Raw genomic sequence first — 24292 nt, forward strand, 5'->3', positions numbered from 1 at the left:
GCTAGTCGAGGAGAATTCAGGGCATCCAGTGACAGTGTCTCCGGGGTTCCAAAGGGGGAAACCTACTCCAGCCACAGTTGGATTCGCGCCCTCACAGTGCCGGAGTTGTGCCTGTCTTGTGTACACACGGCCTGAAGTTCGGGCGGCACAGCCGGGGGGGTCCCAGAATCCACAGCGACGTGCGTCCCTGCGCGGGATACCCAGCAGGCCCAGGGGCAACTCCGCGCACGCGCTCTCTGACGTAGTGTCTATGAGCGCAGCAGATACTCGCTGGGAGTGCAGCTGCGGAGGCAACGGCGTTTTCCCGCGCTTTTTCTTGGCGTCTCAGATTGAGTATTTTATTTGTATTGTTGTTTTCATTGTTATTTCTTCGTCAAACGGGGAAAGCAGGGCTACAGATACGCAGTGAAGTTTCTGTAGGTCTAATTATCTTAAAACTTGCCCCTCAACTTCTACAGCGCACTGAATTGGCTCTTTCCCCCACGTTGTGGAAAATTTGGAATTAGCTGCACTTCTCGCTCTGCCTGAGAAAAGGGCTCAGCTTCAAAACTTACCAGCTCTTCTGCGTCCCCCGTGTCCATTACCCTGCTAGAGGTAAAATAGGCCTTTTAACTGGCTGCCAAGTGACATATACCTGTGGAAACTCACTCGGTGGGGACATTTGGGGTAAAAGTGTGAGAGCCTTTGACCAAGGCAACAACATTCTTTAATAAATGTGAGCATTTTTGCTTGGTTTATCATTGGTATGTCACTATTATTTTATACAAAACGTGACTTGTTTTTGTATGCCAGAATATTGCTGTCCATTTGGGTGAGTAAAACTCCGACGTGAGTAAACACTTTTTTCAAAAGTAACTTAACCTAGAGAATGTATTTATTTTTTACAAACGTTTTAAAATAGTATTCATATTAAAAGGTGGGTTGTTTGACTGATGGCAAAAAATCTGCATAAAAGTAGGTTTTATGCAGATTTTCAGGCTTCATACTGATGGCAAAAAATCTGCATAAAAGTAGGTTTTATGCAGATTTTCAGGCTTCATAATGGTCCATTACTTGGATGAATTAGGTTAGTTTTCATTTAATACTAGCAGGGAGCAACTCTTTTTTTAAAAAATGAAGTATAAAATCACAGATAAAGAATCTGAGAAATTAGCATCTATGAAAAACCTAAAAATGTAGCTTAAAATACTTTGCATTTAAGAATGGTTGAAATCAGTGCCTGGACTTTTTTGTTTGCCAAGTGTGAGATGTGGTACTAAAATATTCTTGCACAGTATGACTCGATAATTTTTTTTTTTTTTTTTTTGTGGATGGCGTGTAAGGGGATCCAAACCCTTGACCTTGTGAATGGATAGCAAATTTGGATTTTTGTTTAGGTATTGAGGAATGGCAAAAAACACTGATTTAATTTTTACTTGTTTTCACTTTGTAAATATTGTATATTATTTTTGACAGTAGTAAGATTTGGAACCACCTGTGTCTTTAACTGTTTCCTTAAATTTTTTTTTTCATGGCCTTTGTAGTGGTTTGCACAAAGACACACCACAATTAATATTGTTGAGTGACTGAAATTAATATAATATTTATATATATATTTTGGCAGGTGACGGTACTGGGATCCAAACCACATGTGGCCCTGGTGTTATAACCCCACTCTGACCAACTGAGCTAACTGGCCAGTCTATAAAATATTGATTATAGTAAGTACAAAAATATAAAATGTACATTATTTTATCACAATAAAAACATGCATATTTTATTTATTTAATTTTCATTGCAATTTGTACTTTTTTATTCACTTTTTATTAGGATTTCTTCAGCATCTGGAGGCCTCACTATCCTATCATGTCTTTGTGTGAAGATATGTTGCTTTGTAATTATCGAAAGTGTCGCATCAAACTCTCTGGTTATGCATGGGTCACTGCCTGCTCTCACATTTTCTGTGATCAGCATGGCAGTGGTGAGTTTAGTCGTTCACCAGCAATCTGCCCTGCCTGCAACAGTACTCTTTCTGGAAAGCTAGATATTGTCCGCACAGAACTCAGTCCTTCAGAGGAATATAAAGCTATGGTATTGGCAGGACTGCGACCAGAAATTGTGTTGGACATTAGCTCCCGAGCACTGGCCTTCTGGACATATCAGGTTAGTGCTTAGGCTAGTTTATTTTAAGAGTATGATTTGAGGCATATATGGAAACTTCTAATATTTTTCCTTCATTATTTTATATATTTTTTTAATGAATGTGTGGAAAATTTACTTTTTAATAAGTTGTTTTCAGGGCTAGCCGGTTAGCTCAGTTGGTAGATCGCAGTGCTGTTATAACACCAAGGTCAACCCCGTAGCAGCCAGCTGCTAAAAATTTTTTTTTCTTCTTTCCAAAAGTAATGTTTATTGTTGAAAATCTGAAAGTAACAAGATAAAAGGCCACCCGTAATTTCATCACTCAGAGATTACCAGTATTTATATTTTTATTTGCACATAAATATATATATATAAAACATATGTATATAGTCATCCCTCGGTGTCTGTGGAATGTTGGTTCCAGAACATCAGCGGATACCAAAAACTACGGATCCCTAAGTCCTTCATATAAAATGGCTTAATATTTGCATATAACCTGTGCATATCCTCACATATACTTTAAATCATCTCTGTATTACCTATAATTCCCAATACAGTGTAAATGCTATGTAAATCGCTGTCATACTGTATTTTTTAAATTTGTATTATTTTTTATTGTTGTATTGTTATTTTTTGTTTTCTTCCCCAATATTTTTGATTCGTGGTTTGTTGAATCTGTGGAACCCGCGGATACAGAGGGCTGCTTGTATGTAAACCTACATTTTTTTCTGTACAAAAATAGTATAATATCACACATACAGTTTCTCTTTATTTTGTATTTTTAAAAATTTCTCTGTTTTGGGGCTGGCCCGTGGCTCACTTGGGAGAGTGTGGTGCTGATAACACCAAGGCCACGGGTTCGGATCCCATATAGGGATGGCCCGTTAGCTCACTTTGGTGAGCGTGGTGCTGACAACACCAAGTCAAGGGTTAAGATCCCCTTACTGGTCATCTTTTAAAAAAAATTTCTCTGTTTTTTTTTTTTTCCCCACACATACAGTTTTTATGGCTAAAGTTGACAATATATTATGTCTGGTGTGAATATTTTGTTAAATATTTTTTTCAGTTATGTATCCTATAATCATAATTCTAATGGTTGCATTGTATCATAATTTGTTTCCAAGTCATTAAAAAATATTTTTTTTTTTTTGGTGGCTGGCCAGTCGGGACCAGAACCCTTGACCTTGGTGCTTTAACACCATGCTCTCTCTAATCAACTGTAAAAAATCCTTTGATGAGCCTTCTTATCATCAAATTCACAAACTTTATTATCGGCTAAGGTTAAATTCCTGAAAGTGGATAAATACATGTGTGTTTTCAAATTGTCCTCCAGTAAGGCATATCCATTTGTGTTCCCTCAAGAAGTGTGTGAGGGTGTTTGGTTCTCCATACTTTCTACTCACCAATTAGATATGGATAAAATAGAATCTTATTGGTCTTTACTCATTTCTTGGGTACTTTCAGATGAATACATTTTCTTGCATTTTTTTCATGTATTTTTTCCTTTTTGGATTACCAATTTCAGTTGGCTTATTCCACTTGCTGCAGTTGTTTTTCCTGCTGATTTGTAAGAATTCTCTATGCATGAATCATATGCTCCTAGAAATGTTTTTTTCTCTTATCTTTTATTTGTCTTAAATGAATTGTTTGGACATATAGAAGTTTAGAATTTTTGTGTATTTGATGTAATCATAATTTTAATGATTGCGTTGTACCATAATTTGTTTCTAAGTTATTTTAAAGTGCTGTGATGAGTATTCTTGTCATCAAAGTCACATCCTTAACTCTTTCACTTTATGATTTTTGCCTTTGGTACCTTAGACCTTCCTGTGGAGAACTTTAATTGTGTCCTTGAATATATTGTTATATATTACATACACATTTATAATAATGCTTCTTAAAGATATTTGTCACCTGTTAAGTAAATATTTTTATTATTTATTTCTGGGTGAGTTGCCCCTCTTACATGCTCCTGTATCTTCTTATGCTTAACTTTATTGTATTATTTATGTTGTTTTGTAATTACCTGCATACTTGTTCATCTACTGTAGTTAAGAGAGTTTTTTAAGGTCAGGCTTTGATTCTTATACGTTCTGAGTCATCAGTTACCATCATAGTTACTGGTCTTAAGTCTTAATAAATACTTATTGACTGAATGAATAGAAGTTGTATCTTAAAGAAGATTCTTATTTGGGGGGTGGTATTGATTGAACATGTGTATGTGGTATTGTTTTCGTATTTTAAGATATGGTGGAAACCAGTGAATGAGTTAATAAAGGTAGCCAGAAGTGTATTTTTCTTTATTTATTTTCCTATTTAATCATTGATCATATATTTTTTGAGTACTAGGAAACATTTATATTTTATGCAACTCTTAGGTGCTTGGTATATATAATAAGACTTATGCGCCTCAAGGATACTACAGTTTACTGGTGATAAAATTTAAAGAAACAAAAACCACAACTGGATATTTACAATACATTTTTAATACCCACAGTGATAAGGGAAGTGCAGAGTATGATGGGACCCTACAGGAGGGACAGATAACTCAGAATTGGTGGAATTACATTCAAGTATTTAGAATGGACAAATTAAAAAAAAAAAAAAAAGGAGTGCTCATATTTTATTTTCTGTCAATAGTTAAAAGATAGGAAATCCAAAGATAAGCCAAAATTGATTTCTCTGTGTGGTAGTTGTCTATTGCTCTGTAATAAGCTTAGTGGTTAAAACAACAGATTTAGTAGCTTAAAACAACACACATTTATTATCTCATAGTTTCAAATTAATTTTTTGTGAAGGGTGTGACATCTGTGTCTAGATTTGTTGGGACCTCAGTTTTTTGCTGGCTACTGATCAGAGGCTGCGCTCAGTTACTTACCTCTTGGGCATTCCCAACATGGCTGCTTACTTCCTTAAAGCAAGCAAGGGAGAGCATCTCCTAGTAAGACAGAATAGTCTTACATAATGTACTTGTGAAGGGACATCCTATCACTTTTGCTGTATTGTAGTCACACGTTTCACCCACACTCAAGGGAATGGAATAAAGGGTGTAAATACTAGGAGCCAGGGATGATGGGGGGCTATCTTAGAGTCTGCTCTTCACACTCTGGATTCCTTGAAAAATGGGATTATATTTCTTAAAAACCTTTGGAATACATGTCACTTAAAGTAAGACAAAAACTTCTTTTGGTGGTATCATGGCAGTGGTTCGAGAACATTCCTCCAGATTTTTTTCTATGCATTTAGTAATATAACTTCTTATTTTCTATAATAATTGCCTCATTGTGTATTCTGATTGCTTCTTAACTTGGTTCTAAATGTTAAAGTAATAACCCCTGTACAAGCATCTTTCTTTTCCTTTTGTGTTTTTATAACATTTTATAATATATAGCTTTGTACTTGTTACCTTAAAAATCTTTGCTTTCTTTCTTGGGACAGGTACATCAGGAGCGTCTCTATCAAGAATACAATTTCAGCAAGGCTGAGGGCCATTTGAAACAGATGGAGAAGATATATACTCAGCAAATACAGAGCAAAGATGTAGAATTGACCTCTATGAAAGGGGAGGTCACCTCCATGAAGAAAGTGCTCGAAGAATACAAGAAAAAGTTCAGTGACATTTCTGAGAAGCTTATGGAGCGCAATCGCCAGTATCAAAAGCTCCAAGGCCTCTATGATAGCCTCAGACTACGAAACATCACTATTACTAACCAAGAAAGCACCCTTGAACCATCCATGATTACACAGGCTGGTGTTTTTGGTTTCCCATCAGGTAAGAAAGAACATGTGATACCCAATATCTATTTTTTTTTTTAAAGGTGACCGGTAAGGGGATCTTAACCCTTGACTTGAGTTGTCAGCACCACGCTCTCCCAAGTGAGCCACGGGCTGGCCCTCCAGTATCTATTTTTTAAATAAATCATTTTTCATACTGTGCTCTGTACAGTTCCAAGGAGTGAGTGAAGACTCCAAGGGTCTAGAATCATGATAGGCTAGGGATACTTCATCCGTGTCTCTCAACCTGTACATCATTGCTTTTTTTTTGTCTTTTTTTTATGACTGGTAAGGGGATCACAGCCCTTGGCGTGGTGTCGCCTGCACCACACTCAAGCCAGTGAGCGCACTGGCCATCCCTATATAGGATCCAAACCCGCGGGCGGGAGCGCCACTGCTCTTCCAGCACCGCACTCTCCCGAGTGTGCCATGGGTCGGCCCTGTACATCATTGCTTTTAACTATTGTATTTGCTTACATTTGCTTAAATTAAACCTTTAATCAGAGTTAATCTCTGCAAAATAAAAGTTCGCAAATAGCTGCTTTAAGTTAAAAGCTACTTAGTTGTGGTAATAATGATTATAATAGCTGCCGTTTATTGATTCCTTATTAAGTGCTAAGCACTATTATAAGTGTTTTACATGTATTTATGTACTTTACAACACTCTGTGAGGTAGGTGTTATTATACCTATTTTACAGATGAGAAAGCTAAGGCACAGAAAATTAAGTAACTTGGTCACAGACCTATCTTTAGGGCCTACACTCTTAACCATTTGCTATCCTCTGAGAAGGCCATGTTTCAGTTTCTTTCCTGTGCCAATATTGACCTCACAGTTCTTAAGTTATTGTCAGTTGTTTAGTTGGTTTGTTCTTTCATTTATTCATTGTACATTCATCAAATATTTGTCAAATACAGTCATGTATTGCTTGATGGGGATGCATTCTGAGAAAGGCATCGTTAGGTGATTTCATCATTGTGCGAATATCATAGAGTGTATTTACACGAACCTAGATGATATAGCCTACTATACACCTAGGCAGTATGGTATAGCCATTGTAATTTTATGGGCCCACTGTTATATATGCAGTCTGACATTGACTAAAATGTCATTATGTGGTGCATGACTGTATGTTTTATATGCCAGGCTGTTAGGCATGATCCTAAGCAATGAGGATATAAAGATTATCCAGATAGGATTATTGGCTTCTGAAAGTTCACAATCTAGGACGATACCAGCTCTTTTCTACTTGTTATATGCCTTGAAGATGGAATGAATCTCATTTCTTCTTGAGTTCTCCCCTTTATGCTATTCTTGATGCAACAGAATCCATGTTTTGCTCTGCTGTTAATATAAATTGTCTTTGGCATAGAAAAAAAGTGAAGCTTCTTCTGCTGGACTCTCCTCGATACTCATTTTTTGGATATTTTTTATAGGCTGAGGAGAAAGATTTAGTGGAGGAAGAGATGATGTCCTAGAAAAGGTGCAAAGTGATGAGATGAAGAATAACAGATATAAGATTTGAAACAAAAATAAGTTTCTGCTTAACTTTCAGTTAATCATATTTTAATTTAGTCAAAGTGTTATTGTAAATGGGCACTGTACATGTTATTTTTTTCTCATCACTGTCTACATTTATTTTAATTTCTTTCATATTCACCAGTTCTTTTTCATTCCACTTTTTTACCTGTTCTACCACTGTTAGCTTGAAGCAGATATAGTCAGCATTTTCCTTTAGTTACCTATTCCTTTAAAACCTGTCAGCCAAGGTAGAATTTAGTGGAAGTAGTTAAATGCTCATTTAGTCAAATCTATTGTCTGATTTTTCTTAAGGCTATGCTAATTGGTATTGGGTCATGAGTACATACCAATATTTCATACGTGTCATATATTTTCTATAATGTTTATTGCAACATTTTACAATTATTTTTAAAGAACCTCGGACAAAAGATTATATATACTACATTTTTTTGATAATTCCTCAGAAGTAGATTAAATAGATAACAAATAAAATTATGATATTGTAAATTCTAGATCTACTAAAACCATATTTCATTGTCAAATTACTTTTGGTGATGAGATCATGGCCATCAGTGGAAACTGCATTACAAAAGATGGTGCAGTGTATGCTGTGGCAGGGGGCTCTCATAGCTCTTTTCTTTATCCAATTATTAGGTCTCTATTTTATCCATTTCATAGAAATGGAGTTCTGTTAAAAATATTTATTGAACGACTTTTGTCTTTTTGTTCCTAAAGATATATGAGAAAATAGATGCTTAATTTCTGCCCTTATTTTTTTTCCTAGGCAACAATTCCAAGTTTCCTTTGGACGATACACCAGTTCGAAATCGGGGTGGTGGAGACGGAGATTTTCAGTTCAGACCATTTTTTGCAGGTTCTCCCACAGCACCTGAACCTAGCAATAACTTTTTTAGTTTTGCTTCTCCAAGTCATGAATTAGAGCAGCAGCAAGTCTCTAGCAGGGCCTTCAAAGTAAAAAGAATTTAGCTCACTTTACAGAGTGTTTCTGTGTTCACTTTCAGTGATTTCATTTAGCAAATAATCTTTATTCTAGATAGAAATCACCAATCTCCCTGTGCAATTAATATTAAGTCTTTGAAGTTGTCTTCCCATTTTCAATTTATAAAAAACTCAGTGGCAGGGGCCGGCCCGGTGGCGCACTGCACTTGTGCGCCTCTTGGGAAGCGTGGCGGCGCTCCCACCGAGGGTTCAGATCCCACATACGGACCGGTTCCCGCTCACTGGCTGAGCGAGGCGCGGGAGCAACACCGAGGGTTGCGATCCCGTTGCCGGTCCCGGTCCGGTACGGGGGCGACACTGAGGGTTGCGATCCGTTGCTGGACACAGTAAAAGACAAAAAAAACAAACAAACAAACAAAAAAACTCAGTGGCAGTGTGGGGGGATGGTGGCTTTAGAGTCCCGTTTTAAAAGACAAAAAAAACAAACAAACAAAAAAACTCAGTGGCAGTGTGGGGGGATGGTGGCTTTAGAGTCCCGTTTCATTGTTTCTATTATTTAAAGCACGAGTATTTTGTTAATCTCAATTTCACTCTGAACTGTTGAATTTTCATTGCTAGTGAAAAGGTCATGACATTATTGTTTCTGTCTGTACTGTTTCTGACTGAGCTATGTGTTTATGCCTAAATATATAAGCACCTGTGTTATATGTAAGCATGTCAGTTTGGATTCTGGTATTTATATATATATGTATATGTAAATATGTTCATTTACACTGATATTTTGCTGTATTTGCTAGTGCATTTCCGTGAAAATTTTGGTCTTGGAAAATGGTGGGTGATCTGTGGCTTGTTATTTGAGTATGTGTATTTATTTGTATATATTTATGTATTTGCCCTCATATTAACTTGTTTGGAGGTGTGCTCATTTCAATGAATGAGGGTACAATTTCATGCATGTCTGTTCAGTCGCTATTTTTATTTTAAAATAGTTCACATTGATAAAATTACTTTGTAAGTTGATTTATTGGCATTTATTTTAAAATAAAACTATTTCCTTTACCTTTTTGTCAACTGTTGCCTTGGGTTTACTTATTTAGGAATGTACTTTTATTGCAGAAAATTTACCTATGTGTTATTAATCTCAAGAGATTATATTAATTAAAATAATATCGAAGATTTATTCCTTGTTTTCCTTTGTTAAATAGTGAGCATTTCTGACTGCTATTACAGAAATTATGCTTAATTGCTACTGTGTCTAATTATTTAAAAGGTAGAGCCAAGAAAGAAATTTGAAGGACATTCTCAGTAATTTTATGTCCTGTTAGCAGCAAGACTTGAAAGCATACTGGTGGGGGAGGTAGAACATCTGGGTTCTAGTTATGGTTTTTTTCATATATTGGTTGTGCGAGTTTGAGTTTAAACTTTCTGGATCTTAGTTTGTATATCTGTAAAAAGAGGTTTGAATTAAGTTATCCTTATAACTTAATAAGAGTTTTCTAACTCTTAAATTTTATGATTGATTCTTATTGGTTTGGGATGAATTACAATGGAATTACTTTAAATTATTTTTAGGTAATAAAAGTCATACTAAAATAATTTGAGGATAATTTGTATTTAGTCATTATAGAAAGGCAAGTAAATACCCCTGCTTTACATAATTGAACAACAAGCAAGTAATGTTTTCTTCATTAGGAGTATAGAGTCTAAAATCTCTTCAAGTTTTCTTTTTACTATTCCCCAAAGTTAAAATGTTGTCTAAGAAAGGATGAAAAATCTTGACTTAAAAGTTTTAAAACATCCTTCCCTATTTTAAAGCTTTTGAGACAGATTTTATAGATTACAGTACAAGGTATTTTCTTTCCCTATGCAGTTTATAGTTTGTTGGAAAATGGCTTGAAGAAATGACTTTATGTATATTCATGATTTCTGCTTTGAATGTTGCTTCTTTATTAGGTTCCCAGAATCAGTTTGAAGTACAAGTAAGCTATAATTAAAACTAAAAAAAGTAAAGAATATTACATGCTACTTTAAAAAATGTATTCAAGAGTTTAATACATTCACATGGTACAAATTCAAAAGGTATGAAAAGGCACAGAGTGAAAAGTCTCTTTTACCCCTGTCCCCCAGCCCACTCACTTCTGCTCTTTGGAATCAATTATTTTTGCCAGTGTCTTGTGTCTCTTTCCAGATACAGTCTATGTAGAATTAAATAATTTTTTACTTAAAAATTGTGGGTTTTTTTTTTAATTGGTAATACACATACATGGTAAAAAAATTCAAAAGAATACCTAGTGAAAAGAATTTTCTTCGTTCACCCACAACTCCCAGTCCCCGTTTCCATCTACAGAGACAATCATTGTTTCCCATGTATCCTTCTGGATATAGTTTACGAATATGTAAGCATTATTACTATAAAGCATCCCAGGTGTAGTAGATTTATTAGGATAGTGTGTTCAAAATGATAAAATTACTCATATATAGAAAATCATTGCAAAGTTTGTAAAAGATTCAGGTAAGATAGCATTGTACCACATTCCATTCAAAATTTTAAACATAACGTGGGCATCTACTGTTTTAACCTCTCTTCTCTGGGGGCATTATAATCTTGATATAAATAAGTAGAAGATATGAAACCGAGAACATTTTGTTTTCAGGATTTGGGAAAGAAACAAGTTTATGAACTCACAAAAGCAACTATAGACCATCTCTGCTATAGGAATTGGGTTACGTTGATTCAGAGCAAAGCACTTCAGCTGTAGGTAATCCTCCAGAGCCCTAGATGTCGCTGTGGCTCCACGATGGGCGTGGGTATAAGTCTCCGTCTTTATAAAGTTGGGGGCGGAGAAGCCAAGAGTAGCTGGGAAATGATGGCTGAAGAAGAGGAGGAAGTCAAGAGGATCTTGCAGAAATTGCAGGTGAGGCCATAGATTAAAATCTGTATGTGCTTTTGTTATTCGGGAAGAAGCAGGAAGTCCATTTTATGCGGTGCCTGCGAATTCCTTAGCACATACAAGACGCTGCATAGGCGTCTGTGCGGTTACTATACCAACAACTGAGGGTGCAGCTGCAGCCAGGGAGGGGAGCCTACCTCGCCAGCGGGAGGGCGCAGCCCGTGTGTTGGGACCTGCTGCTTACCTGACTGCACTTAATTTCAGTACTGTATGGTACGGGATTTGTCGCTTCTAACTTTATTCATGTACATTCTTAGGAAGTTTTTTCTTCGGTTCATTTATTGCAAATAGCATATACTGTGTATGGCAGATCTGCATGAACTGTTAGCATATGTTTTGATCCCCGCAAAGGCCGTTTCTTTGACACCTCTCTACTTTGAAATTGGCAACAATCACAGTAATGGCCTGCAACACAAATATCCTGGTTACTCTCTTTATGAGTAAGGGTTTTGATTTTTTTGAACACTGTGTAATCCCAGTTTGGGGTCTGATGCTGAGGGATTTAGACTCCACCTAGTCCACAGGTGACTGTGCTTCTGACTAGGGCTAGTCTTTTCTACTTGATAGGTAGGAGTTAACTAGTTGATTGGTTCTTTTCCTTCTAATGACTCAAGATTTTCCGCAATCCTCAGAAACTCATTTCTTTATGTTCTAAGACTTTAAGACAACAGAATATAAACATTAGAACTATTGCAGGCTTGTAACTTCTTAAAGGCATCTAATGCAAAAGTTTAAACATTGGTGAGATTTTTTTCTTTTTTCTTTTTTTTAAAAAGATGACCGGTAAGGGGATCTGAACCCGCGGCTTTGGTGTTATCAGCACCACACTCTCCCAAGTGAGCCACGGGCCGGCCCTAGGCCACAGAATTTCAAATGATAAATATTTGAAGAAAAATAAGAGTGTGATTTAACAGTGGGGGAGGGGAGAAAGGGGTTACTTTGGTTTGGGTAGTTAGGAAAAGCCTCTGTAGAAGCTGATATTTGAGCTGAGATCTAAATGATGAGGAATGAGTCATGCAGAGATCTGGGGAAAGAGTGTCCAGGCATAGGGAAAGTCATTTGTAAAGTCCTCACAGTGGGGTTCGGCTTCATAGGTTTGAGAAACTGAATGAAGGCCAGTGTGGCTTGAATAGTATAGGAGGGAGGGTGGTAAGAAGTGAAGTTGGTGGGAAGGTGGGTGGTGGGAGGTGAGATCATATGGTCTTCTAGACTGTAGTAAGGAGTTCGATTTTATTGTATTTGCAATGGGAAACTATTTGAGGGTTTGTGATATGTAAATTTTTATAAGGTAAGCCCCACTACAGTGAGGGGAATGGGAGAGAGTAGGAGCAAGATGACCAATTAAGCTATTGCAACAGGCCAGTCAAGAAAAGAAACTGATTTAGTCCAGGATGGTCATAGTGGGATGGAGAGAGGTGGATGAATTTAGGGTGTGCCCTAGAGGTAGTTGATAAGACTTGATGGGATTGCATTATATGTTTCTGCTGCTATTCAGTTTCCAGAGAGAATAGATAATAGAAAAGCTTTCCCTAGGGCCAGCCTGTGGCTCACTTGGGAGAGTGTGGTTCTGATAACACCAAGGCCACGCCTTCGGATCCCTATATAGGGATGGCTGGTTGGCTCTCATGGGAGAGCGTGGTGCTGACAACACCAAGTCAAGGGTTGGGATCCCCTTACCGGTCATCCTTTAAAAAAAAAAAAAAAAGAAAGAAAGAAAAGCTTTCCCTGGTATCATAGGAAGACTCAGAGGCATTTAAAAGAGGAAAGAACATTTACTTGCAAAAATGCAAGAGAGCCAGCAGATGACTTGGCTAGGTCACCAGACCCCTCACATGCAGGTCTGTAAGCTAGGTAACTGGCAAACAGGTCCTTGAAAGCCATAGGTTGGAGAGCATGGCTGCGTGGGGCGGATGCCCAAGGCAGATGCCAGCCAAGGTGGTGGCACCACACATGCGCACTAACTCCACCCACACACAACTTATTTACAAAGAATGTGCTGCGCCACCCCCAACCATATCTAAGGCTAGGGGGCCTGATAAAATTATTCTATTTTCCCAACACCCTGGGCAGCTCAGGAGGGTGCCTTGAGCCTGTTCCTTAAGACCATTCTGTCTCCGTAGGCCTCCGAGTCTGTAATGGAAGTCAGCCTTGAAGACCTCTGAAATGCTTTCAACGCCTTTCTGTCATTCTCAATCACATGACCAGGCTGCTGCAAACTTTCCGAATCTTTATGCTCTTCTTCCCTTTCTTCGGTACTAATCTCTTTACCAAACAGTCACTGGGCTCGCCTTTCTGTCATTCTCAATCACATGACCAGGCTGCTGCAAACTTTCCAAATCTTTATGCTCTTCTTCCCTTTCTTCGGTACTAATCTCTTTACCAAACAGTCACTGGGCTACACCCTTGCTTTTTTCTCCTGAAAATGCTCTCTGCTTCTCTGTCACATGGCTAGGCTGCAAGTTTTCTTAATTTTCATGTTCTGCATCCCTTTCAAATTCTGGCTTTACGTCATGCCTTTGCTGCCATAACTCAGTGTAGGCTGTTACAAGTAGCCATGCAGCTTCCTGAATGTTTTGCTGCTTAGAAATTTCTTCTGCCAAATACCCTGGGTTAGCACCTTGAAGCCCCCCATTCATTACAACTTTTGGGCATGAACGGAATGCAGCCAAGTTCCTTGCAGTTCATAGCAAGGGTGATTTTTGCCTTAGTTTCCAATAAACTCCTTATTTCCATCTGAGACCTCAGAATGGTCTTTACAGTGCATGTTTCTGAGAATAGTCTGTTTGCAATTATTTAACCAGTCTGAGAAGTTCCAAACTTTCCTTAGTATTCTTGTCTTCTAAACTCGCACCAGCAGCTAGGATTTTTCTAGCCTGCTCCTTCAAATTCTTCCAGCCTTTCCTCAGCACCCAGTTCCGAAGCCACTTGCACATTTTCAAGTATTTTTATAAGCAACAGCCCACTTCTCTGTACCAACTTTCTGTATTTGTTTCTGTTGCTTGCAACATAATATCTGGATCTGGGTAATTTATAAGAAAATGAAATTTATTGCATTCAGTTTCAGAGGCTTGAAAGCCCAAAGTCCAGGGAACACTTATGGTGAGGACCTTCTTTGGTGGTGACTTTGGCAGTGCAGGATGCTCACATGGTGAGACTAGCGGAGCAGAGAGAAATAGCTCCTCATGTGCTCTCCTTTTAAAGTCTTCAGAACCATGCATATGACCACCGTTAAACCATTCATTATGGCAGGGTCCTCACAATCCAATCAGCACTTCAAAGCCTCACCCTTTCAATTATCGTAATAGAATTTCCCACCTTCAATAGTTACAGTGGAAATTAAGTTTTGTGAGAACAAATTGGTCTGTTTGTGGTGGAAAACCATGACTTTTTTACATGTTTATCATATTCACAAGGGTCACGTTGTATTTTCAAATAACAGTATAGGAAAAATCAGGGATAAAATTGTTTTTGTTAGGAAAACCAGTTTTAAGGGTAAATTTCAAAGTTTATTCTTTGGGGAACACAACCTGATAGGATGGTCTTACTAGCTTTTGGTTTATCTCAAGTTGTAAAGTGTTTACCTCCTGTGGTACATGAAGTGCTTAAGTCATATTGGAAGCCCTGCTGGGGCTGGGGAAGACAGCACCATCATCATGGTGCAGAGACTGGCATGGGACAACTTGGGACCATGAGAGTGAGCACTGGCTGCTTTTCCTCATGATCTGTGTCATTTTGGTAGACCTGCTCACCTGCCTGCTATACTAGGTGAGATAAGGGAATTGGTATTTCTAGGCCAAGAGCTGGTATGACTGGCTAATTGAACATTTTCTTGTCTGATGTTCTTTTCACTTAGTGATACTATTCTTATGCTTCCTAGGAACTGGTGGATCAGCTGTATTCATTTCGAGACTGCTATTTTGAGACACACAGTGTTGAGAATGCTGGGAGAAAGCAACAGGATGTGCGGGAGGAGATGGAGAAGACCTTGCAGCAGATGGAGGAAGTCGTGGGTATGAGCCCTGAAGAGTGTGCAACCCCCTGCCCTTCACTGAAATATGATAGAGTTTTGCTCTGTGCCTTTGGTATCTTATTTGTGGCTGCTATAGGATGGTACAATAGACTATGTCTTGTAAGGGCCTCTGTGAGGTATGGTAACCTTTCATTCCCTAAGCTACTTTTCCTAAAGTTTGATTATATGAATGGCATGAAATAAAAGACGATACTTGTTGCTTGAACTATTGCAGTAATCTTGATTGAACTTTCTGCTTCTAATTTCTTCTACTTCCAAATCAATTTATATGAGTGTACTTCAAAAAGTTCATGGAAAAATAGAATTAAAAGATAATATGAATCTTTCCATGAACTTTTTGAAGTATCCTCATAATGACCATGGCCATGATTGTCTAAATTATTACTTCATGCATTTAATCTTATCCTCTTGTCTACCTCTTTGCTCGAGTATCTTTAAAGAATTCTACTATTGACTGACTGAAGTCTAACCCCTTAACTTTCAAGTCTCCATTGTTTTACTCTTTAGCCTCATCTTTGTTTTTTGTTCTGTTTTTGGCGGCTGGCCAGTACGGGGATCTGAACCCTTGACCTTGGTGTTGCGATGCTGTGTTCTAACCAACTGAGCTAACTGGCTAGCCCTAACCTCATCTTTAGAAGAACTTTTTGTTTCATCCTGGTGGCACCATACATTCTCCTGTGAACATGCCACATGTATTTCTGTTTCTGTGTCTTTGCTTATATCATTTTCTAACCAGGAGGGTCTTGTGTTTTCTGTTCTTCTCCTGACTTTTTAAAATCCATTCATTGGGTATATCCTTTTCATTGTTTTAAGTTTACATGTATATGCTTTGTCTTCTCCACCAGATTGTCAGTCCCTCCAGGGTAAAAATAGTGCTTTCTGTGTTACTCAGTTGCCTAACATAGTACTCTGCTTGTGGTAAGCTTTTAATAAATGGTTTCTTTTTTTTTTTTTTTTTTAAAGATGACCGGTAAGGGGATCTTAATGCTTGACTTAGTGTTGTCAGCACCATGCTCTCCCAAGTAAGCTAACTGGCATCCCTATATAAGCGTCTGAACCCGTGGCCTTGGTGTTATCAGCACCACACTCTCCTCAGTGAGCCATGAGCTGGCCCTTAAATGGTTTCTTGATAAAGGTTTTCCTCAACTCTTTTCATTCTGAGAACTGGCTCTGAACCCGTGGCCTTGGTGTTATCAGCACCACACTCTCCTCAGTGAGCCATGGGCTGGCCCTTAAATGGTTTCTTGATAAAGGTTTTCCTCAACTCTTTTCATTCTGAGAACTGGCATGCAGTTATTCCTTGTTATTCCTTGAGAGGCAGTGCCCTGTTCTTTAACTGTAAGACTGCCTTGTTTTTTTCACTTTCCCTTATCTTTTTCCCTTTCTCCTAGGTTCTGCCCAGGGTGAGGCACAGGTTCTAATGCTAACTGGGAAAGCACTGAATGTGACTCCTGACTACAGCCCTAAAGCTGAAGAGCTTCTATCAAAGGCTGTGAAGCTGGATCCCAAGCTAGTGGAAGCCTGGAACCAGCTGGGTGAGGTGTACTGGAAGAAAGGGGATGTTGCTGCTGCCCGCACCTGCTTCTCAGGAGCCCTCACCCACGTGAGCCCACTCACTATCCCTTTAGAAAACACAGATGGGAAGGACGGGATTCCTTTGGTTCTATGAATTTCCCTGGGACATGAATACCAGAGTAGAACTGAGTTTGAAGTAGGAGAACAGAATCAGAAGGGAGGAAGGATGGGGGAATAGACCTGGATAAGGAAAATAGGGACAGGGGACGGAAAAGGAAGAAGGTGATGGGTTCAGGTTCAGGGGTAGATGAGAAGTGAAGAAAAGTGAGCAAAAAAGCTGATCCTTGTAGATGGGGGTCCAAGAGTAGATGGCAGCAAGAATTAAGATGAATTCGATTTAGGAGAAGGTTGAGGTCAAAATAGATCTGAAAAGGGGAGGTAGAGTCAGGAAGGTTGAATATATGTCTTCTCTCTTTGCAGTGCAAGAACAAAGTCTCCTTGCAAAATCTGTCAATGGTGCTTCGGCAACTGCGGGCTGACACTGGAGATGAACATTCTCATCATGTCATGGACAGTGTCCGGCAAGCTAAGTTGGCTGTGCAAATGGATGTCTATGATGGCCGCTCCTGGTGTGAGTGCTCTCAAAAGATTTCCAACAAGTTTCTAGAGCAGTGGTTCTCAACCATGGCTACATACCAGTATCATCTGCAGCCTATATATTGAGTCTGACTGGCGGCAAAGCCAGGCATCTTTGTTTTGAAGGAGTCTGAAAGGCAATCTGATGAACCACTATTTTAGGAACTCTTGGATCTCTCAGTCCAAGAGAGGAGACTTATGTTTCCGTGTAAGCAAGGCAGGGCTTTCGTGCAGTCTGTTCAAGTTTTTCTTTGGGGTCCATGTTTGTCTTTCTATCCCGGTGGAGCTTTGGGTATACTGAATAGTGTCATCCTTGGTTTGGGTCAGATGTGGAGCCTTCCAAATAGACTTTCAAGGTTGACCAGAATAGGTCATATCTTGAACTTGGGCTCTGAGATGATCCACCATTGTGTTTCTTTTTCAGATATTCTGGGGAATGCATACCTTTCTCTTTACTTCAATACGGGCCAGAACCCTAAGATCTCCCAGCAAGCCCTTAGTGCCTATGCCCAAGCAGTAAGTACTCTGGTCACCCAGGCCAGATTAATAGAGGCAGCAACAGAAGCAAGAGTATCATTCAGTTTTCTTTGTGGCCCTTTAGCAAGCAGCGTGGATAGTGTTTGCTGGGATCCAATGTGTGTGGTTTTCCAAAGCTGTGTCTGCAGAGGTGACTTATTTCTTCTTATAACTTGAGTGTTAGGAACCACTTGCAGTGTAGTGTCTTGGTGCTAGTTAGCTCCTTGTGCTGTCTAGGTTTCTTATAGGCATGTATAACTGAGTCACAGAGCTGGCTTCAACATGTTCATCTTTTTTAATGAGAAAAAAGTCTATTAAAATAATGCTTATTGGGCCGACCCCGTGGCGCACTCGGGAAAGTGCGGCGCTGGGAGCGCGGCAATGCTCCCGCCGCCGGTTCGGATCCTATATAGGACTGGCCGGTGCGCTCAGTGGCTGAGCGTGGTGCGGGCGATGCCTCACCAAGGGTTGCGATCCCCTTACCGGTCACGAAAAAGACAAAAAAATAAATAAATAATGCTTATTAATATTTGTGTACATTTATTTTAAAGAAAAATTGAAAACAGTAATACTGAAGTGTAAATTAAGTGCTATCCCCAAATTATCTATTAGATAGTATGGCTCTGGATTTCTCAGGTTAAAAGAGAAAACAATGTGTAACCTATTATGCATCATTTCCTAGGAGTTAATTCACTAGAGCTCATGCTTTGCTAAGGCTTTCAAGCCATTATTCTATCTATAGACACTTATAAAAGCTTTTCTTCAGGCTTTGAGTGCCTGATTACTCATTATTAGAAGGTTCACACTGGCCTTCTGAGCACTTTTTATTTAGCCCTCATATTTACTTTTCTTCTTTTGCTTTCTTGCTTCCCTTGATGTAGAGAATTGCTTTTTAACTTTTAGACAGAGGAATTATATTTTACTCTAATTTCCTAATTTGGTGAATGTTTATATTTTAAAAATAATATGATGTATTCATAAATTTTATATTTAGCATCTGCTGAATAGTTGCTTTTAACTCTAAATTTCTTCACTCAAAGCTGCATTATTTGTAATTGATATGTAATGATTGTACATATTTATGGGATACAGTGTGATATTTCAATATATCGTGTAATGATTAAATGAGGATAATTAGCATATCTGTTACTTCAAACATTTATCATTTCTTTGTGTTGGGAACATTCAGATTCCTCTCTGCTAGCTATTTGAAAATATATAATAAATTATTGTTACCTGTAATCACCCTGCAATGCATTAGAACACTAGAACTTCTGGCTGTAATTTTGTATACATTAACCAACCTCTCCTTAACCCCTCTCTCCATCCCCTCTCCTGCAAACCCTCCCTAACCTCTAGTAACCATTATTCTACTCCCTACTTCTGTGAGATCAACTTTTTTAGCTTCCACACAGGAGTGAGAACATGTGGCAGCCTGCATTTTTAAGTATACCTGAACCAACTATTTAAACAATTTTAATTCATGTTGTTTGTGTTTTTGCAATGTGCCAGGCAATGAATAGAACTGAAAAAATGAAATGAACATAGTCATAAACATAGCCAGCAGTTTCTGCACAGCACATTTGTTTGCAGTGTCCTGTGGTTTCTGGCCATATATTTTAATTAGAGAACCAGAATTTGACTTTCCATGTGTGTTTGAACTTGGATGTAGAAACATGATTTTGCATGTGTCTGGAGCCCGGTTCATGTGCAGAGGAAATGTATTAAATTGGCATCATTTCTGTCCTAGGCTAGGCTTTCTTCATTTTTACCAGCATCTTACTATTAAAAAATTTTTTTTTTTATCAGAATACTTTCCCACATTTCTTCTCATTATATTTTTATAATACTGCTTGGATAAATTATAATCATTTTTTCCTTTTTTTTTTTTTTTTTTTTTGGTATGGGGATCCTGTAATCATATTTTAAAGTTTCACACATATAGGAACCTTTACATCCCCAAGGTTTTAGAGACTAAGAAATATACTACAGAAGCAGTTACTGTGTGACAGTTTGGGTGCAGGTAACATTTTGATAAGGAAGACACTTCAATTTTTCTAGGGAGAGGAGGTCTAGTACATGTTGGGCATGGCCACCCTTAAGATTGAGACAGGATCCACTGATGATCTTTTTATCCTGTTATAGGAGAAGGTTGACAGGAAAGCTTCCAGCAATCCTGACCTTCATCTAAACAGGGCAACGGTAAGACCTTGGGGTGGTAGTTGTCTAAAGGTCAAAGAAATAAGACATCTAGGTCTTAGCCTATGAGGATAACTGAGTATACATAGGAGTAAGGGTGGGTACAAACTGCGAGAGGAAAGCCAAATTATTTGTAGGAAGAGCTTGCACAATTTGACTTCAGCATCAGGTGCAGTCACTGGAGAGAAAGGAAAAGGGGTTGAGGAGATGGAAAAGTACATAGAGAATGGGAGGACGACTTAGAAGACTTCTGAAGTATTAAGTATTTAATATAAAAATATAATGACCATATGTGCAACTTAACTATTTTAGAGTTTGGAATCATTCAGACATGATTCCACTTTTGGGATTGTGTTCACGTTGGCTTTTCAGGCTGTTCAGAAAGGACAGGAAAATAACTGGGGAGGAACACAATTTCTCTAAATTCCTAGCACATTGTGCCATTATTCCCTTGGCATACTTTATACTTATAATTGGGAGGTTTTTGGTTACTTCTTGTACAGTTACATAAATATGAAGAGAATTATGGGGAGGCCCTGGATGGCTTCTCTTGGGCTGCAGCACTGGACCCTGCCTGGCCAGAGCCACAGCAACGAGAGCAACAACTCCTGGAATTCCTGGATAGATTAACCAGCCTCCTGGAAAGCAAGGTAAAGATGTCTAAAGAGCTTAATCCTACTTTTTATTCTGCTGTGGATCAATAAGATAATAATGGAATAGGCTTAGGTGGTAGTGACCCTACAGAGGTGGGTGAAAGGGAAGAACTATACTCTTAAGGAGAGTGACTAGTTTCCAGTTTCTTATCTATTTCTTCTTCCTTTGCAGGGAAAGGTAAAAACCAAAAAGCTGCAAAGCATGTTGGGAAGCTTGCGTCCAGCCCATCTAGGCCCTTGTGGTGATGGGCACTATCAGTCAGCCTCAGGGCAGAAGGTGACGCTGGAGCTCAAGCCACTGAGTGCACTACAGCCGGGTGTGAACAGTGGTGCCGTGGTCCTGGGAAAGGTGGTGTTTAGCCTTACCACAGAGGAGAAAGTCCCCTTGTGAGTTTCTCTTGCCTTTCCTCTTTTTCACTCTTCTGAACTAATTGTTCTCATTTCCTGGTCTTTCTCTGGCAGTTGGGGACACTGTTAGTGGTCACAGATTTGTGACTTATAACTCCCTTCTGTGACTGTCCCATGAGCAGGTGTTGTCTAACAATCTCTTGATCAGAGGCCTTTGTAGATTCTGTCACTGCCCATTTTTTCCCCTGAGTTTGGTGCTTTGTGTATGCCTACCTTCAGATATGAAATTTGACAGGACATGTGTTTTATAAGACAGACATAAACCTTGAAATTCTCTTGTTCCTTTGTGTTTTCATGATCACGGAAGTTGAAGGGGGACAGATTCTCAGTCCTGTTTGGACTTTGGTGTGCTTAGGCAGTTCTGGAAGATGAGCTTTGAGTTAGAATTTAAGGCCTGGTTGGGGAGATTGTCTCAGATGTCATTAAACAAATATTGATTGAGCATCTAGTATATGTGTTATACGGAGTGAGGAAAAATAAATGTAAAGGACCCAGGTGAAGGGTGCTTTAAGTCCAGCAGAAGAAACAAATTAAGAATATTCCTTTAGAAAATTTTTAAATCTTGAAAAATTAGGGTTTAGTGAGTGCCATCACTCCTTGGTCTTTCATTCACTTTCTAATCCCTGGTTGACTGGTTTCCTCTTTCTGTTTTCTACTGAAAAAAAAAATTTTTCCCCCTTAGGCTCACCAGTGTCTTTCTAGGTGCCTGATCCAGCGGCTTCCACTGCATGGCCTCGTAACACTCTGACTTATCTCTCACTGTTGCCTTTTATATCCCTTCTGCTCTATCCAAACTGAAATACTTACAGTTCCCATTTCATGTCTTAAGCTTTCTTCATGGCATTTTCTAGAGATACGTGTATTTGATGAGTTGAAGAGCAAGAAGATAGTTGAGAAAACTAGAGCAGATCCTAGAGCCAAGAGGAATGAGGAAGGGATATAGACAAAGGTAGGTTTTAGGGGACCTTGAGAACAAATATTTTGCCACTCCTTGGTTTTTCTTTTTCTGCCCAACTTCTTCTTTTTTTTTTTAAAGATGACCGATAAGGGGATCTTAACCCTTGACTTGGTGTTGTCAGCACAATGCTCTCCCAAGTGAGCTAACCGGCCATCCCTATATAGGGATCCGAACCCGTGGCCTTGGTATGATCAGCACCACACTCTCTCAAGTGAGCCACGGGCCGGCCATATTTTCTGGCCAACTTCTAAATGTTAGGTTCTCAGAACTCTGTTTTTGTTCCTTTCCTCTTTTCTCTCTATACCAGGATGGCATATCATTGCCAACTTTGATCCTTTGTCAGTGGCTGCCTGGTATACTGTGTAGAAGGATTCTGAGGCTTTGACTGGATCCATCAGGAGAGTGCTATGCTTGATTGTAATATTTGCTGTGAATTCAGGTGTGCCAAGTGGTGGCATGAGTGCTGATTCTTCACCATCTCATCTATGAATCATCTAGCTTGGCGATGTCATATAAACCCAAGGCTTTGGCTGCCTCCTGTTTGCTCACAGGTATATCTCCAGCCCAAGCCTCATTTCCAGGTCTTGGATGCCTATATCCAGCTGCCTCTGGGCTCAGTCAGAAATCTCTAACTCACCTATTCTTTCTCTGTAGACCTACTTCCATTGAATGTTTAACAGTAATGTTAAAATTACTTACCTAGTCTTTCGCTGTAAACCTGCTTCTCCTCCCTGGATTCCCTGTGAGTAAGTGGTACCACCTCTCCACTCAGTCACTTAATTAAGAGTTCTGGACATCATTCTAGACTTCTCCATTCTCCTGCATTGAGGAATCACCAAATTCTATAGATTTGCCTCTTTGTCCCTTCTTCTCTGTCTCTGCTACCTTATCACTTTTCCAAACCGGTCTCCCTGACTCCCTGGTTTTCCTCCAGTGTTCCACAGTACTGCCAGAGGAATGTTTCTCAGATACAAATCTGACCATTGCCACTTTTTATTTAAAATCTCTTACTGGTCCTATGTAGCCTTGGGGATAAAGTTTAAACTCCTTAGCTTAGCTTAGCATACAAAGTCCTTCATGATTTGCTCTCTGCCTCTCTTTCCATTATATTTTGTCACTTCCTCACATGTGCCCTTTGTTCCAACCATGAGACTATTTTGTAGGTTTCAGGACAGCTATTTTTATGCCTTTGTGCCTTACACACAGTTATTCTGCTTGGGTCATCCTCCAGCTTCTTTTTGATAGAGCTAACTTTTTTCCTGCCAACATTTGATTATAAAATTATAAAAATTTTCAGACATACTGCAAAGTTGAAAGAATGTTATAGTTAATATCTGTGTAGTCAACCACCTATATTCTACCATTAACATTTTACTATACTTAGTTTATTTATCCTACTATTCATGTCCATTGTTTCATCTTATTTTTGGTGCATTTCAAAGTAAATTGTTATATTCTACCATTAACATTTTACTATACTTAGTTTATCCTACTATTCATGTCCATTGTTTCATCTTATTTTTGGTGCATTTCAAAGTAAATTGTAGAGATCAATGCTCTCCTCTAAATACTTCAGCATGCAGTCATTCACTGACATCAGTATTTGTTTACAGTACTTATATAAAATTTACATACAATGAAGTATACAGATCTAAGTGTATATTTGCTAAGTTTTGAGAAATGCATACACCTGTGTGACCCAAACTCCTATCAAGATAGCGATGTTACCATCGCCCCAGAAAGTTCCTTAAGGTCCTTCCAAGCTGATCTCTGTTCCTATTCACCCAGAGTTTTTTTGTTTGTTTGTTTTTTCGTTTTTAATTTCCATTGAGGATTAGTTTTCCTGTTTTAACGTAGCTAATTTTTCATTCTTTAAGATTCACTTTGAGGGTCACCTCCTCAAGGAAACCTTCCCTGCTTTCCAGTGTTGATTTAGACATTTCTCCTGTGGGTTCCCACAGCCCAATCTGTGTCTACTGAATTTGGCACAAAGGAAAAGCTGTCTATCACATTGTACTGTAAGTGGTGGTTTTATTGTCTGACTCCTGCCA

General features: G+C 38.8%; 2 protein-coding genes across 2 annotated transcripts in view; both read left to right on the forward strand.

Annotated features, from left to right (window-relative positions):
- Positions 1 to 1660: 1660 nt before the first annotated feature.
- On the forward strand, positions 1661 to 8560 carry CCNB1IP1 (cyclin B1 interacting protein 1, E3 ubiquitin protein ligase). The gene is made up of 4 exons (XM_008593028.1): positions 1661 to 1700; positions 1810 to 2142; positions 5560 to 5893; positions 8200 to 8560. The coding sequence occupies exons 2-4, from the start codon at positions 1846 to 1848 to the stop codon at positions 8400 to 8402; spliced, it is 834 nt and encodes a 277-aa protein (XP_008591250.1). The 5' UTR covers positions 1661 to 1700; positions 1810 to 1845; the 3' UTR covers positions 8403 to 8560.
- A 2621-nt stretch (positions 8561 to 11181) lies between these two features.
- The window catches only part of TTC5 (tetratricopeptide repeat domain 5), a 16556-nt gene continuing 3445 nt past the window's right edge, over positions 11182 to 24292 (forward strand). The window contains exons 1-8 of the mRNA XM_008593030.1: positions 11182 to 11290; positions 15204 to 15336; positions 16748 to 16959; positions 17352 to 17502; positions 17932 to 18023; positions 20169 to 20225; positions 20726 to 20872; positions 21048 to 21262. Of these exons, the coding sequence (XP_008591252.1) occupies positions 11240 to 11290; positions 15204 to 15336; positions 16748 to 16959; positions 17352 to 17502; positions 17932 to 18023; positions 20169 to 20225; positions 20726 to 20872; positions 21048 to 21262 (1058 nt within the window). The 5' untranslated portion in view covers positions 11182 to 11239. The remainder of the gene's footprint in view (positions 11291 to 15203; positions 15337 to 16747; positions 16960 to 17351; positions 17503 to 17931; positions 18024 to 20168; positions 20226 to 20725; positions 20873 to 21047; positions 21263 to 24292) is intronic.

This window comes from Galeopterus variegatus, unplaced genomic scaffold (assembly GCF_000696425.1).
Source record: "Galeopterus variegatus unplaced genomic scaffold, G_variegatus-3.0.2 Scaffold8633, whole genome shotgun sequence".
Taxonomy (NCBI): domain Eukaryota; kingdom Metazoa; phylum Chordata; class Mammalia; order Dermoptera; family Cynocephalidae; genus Galeopterus; species Galeopterus variegatus.

Coding starts and splice junctions, on each gene's coding strand:
- CCNB1IP1 (XM_008593028.1), top strand. CDS start 1,846: ATGTCTTTGTGTGAAGATATGTTGCTTTGTAATTATCGAAAGTGTCGC. Junction 2,143..5,559: donor TGGCCTTCTGGACATATCAG/GTTAGTGCTTAG, acceptor TTCTTGGGACAG/GTACATCAGGAGCGTCTCTA. Junction 5,894..8,199: donor TGTTTTTGGTTTCCCATCAG/GTAAGAAAGAAC, acceptor TTTTTTTCCTAG/GCAACAATTCCAAGTTTCCT.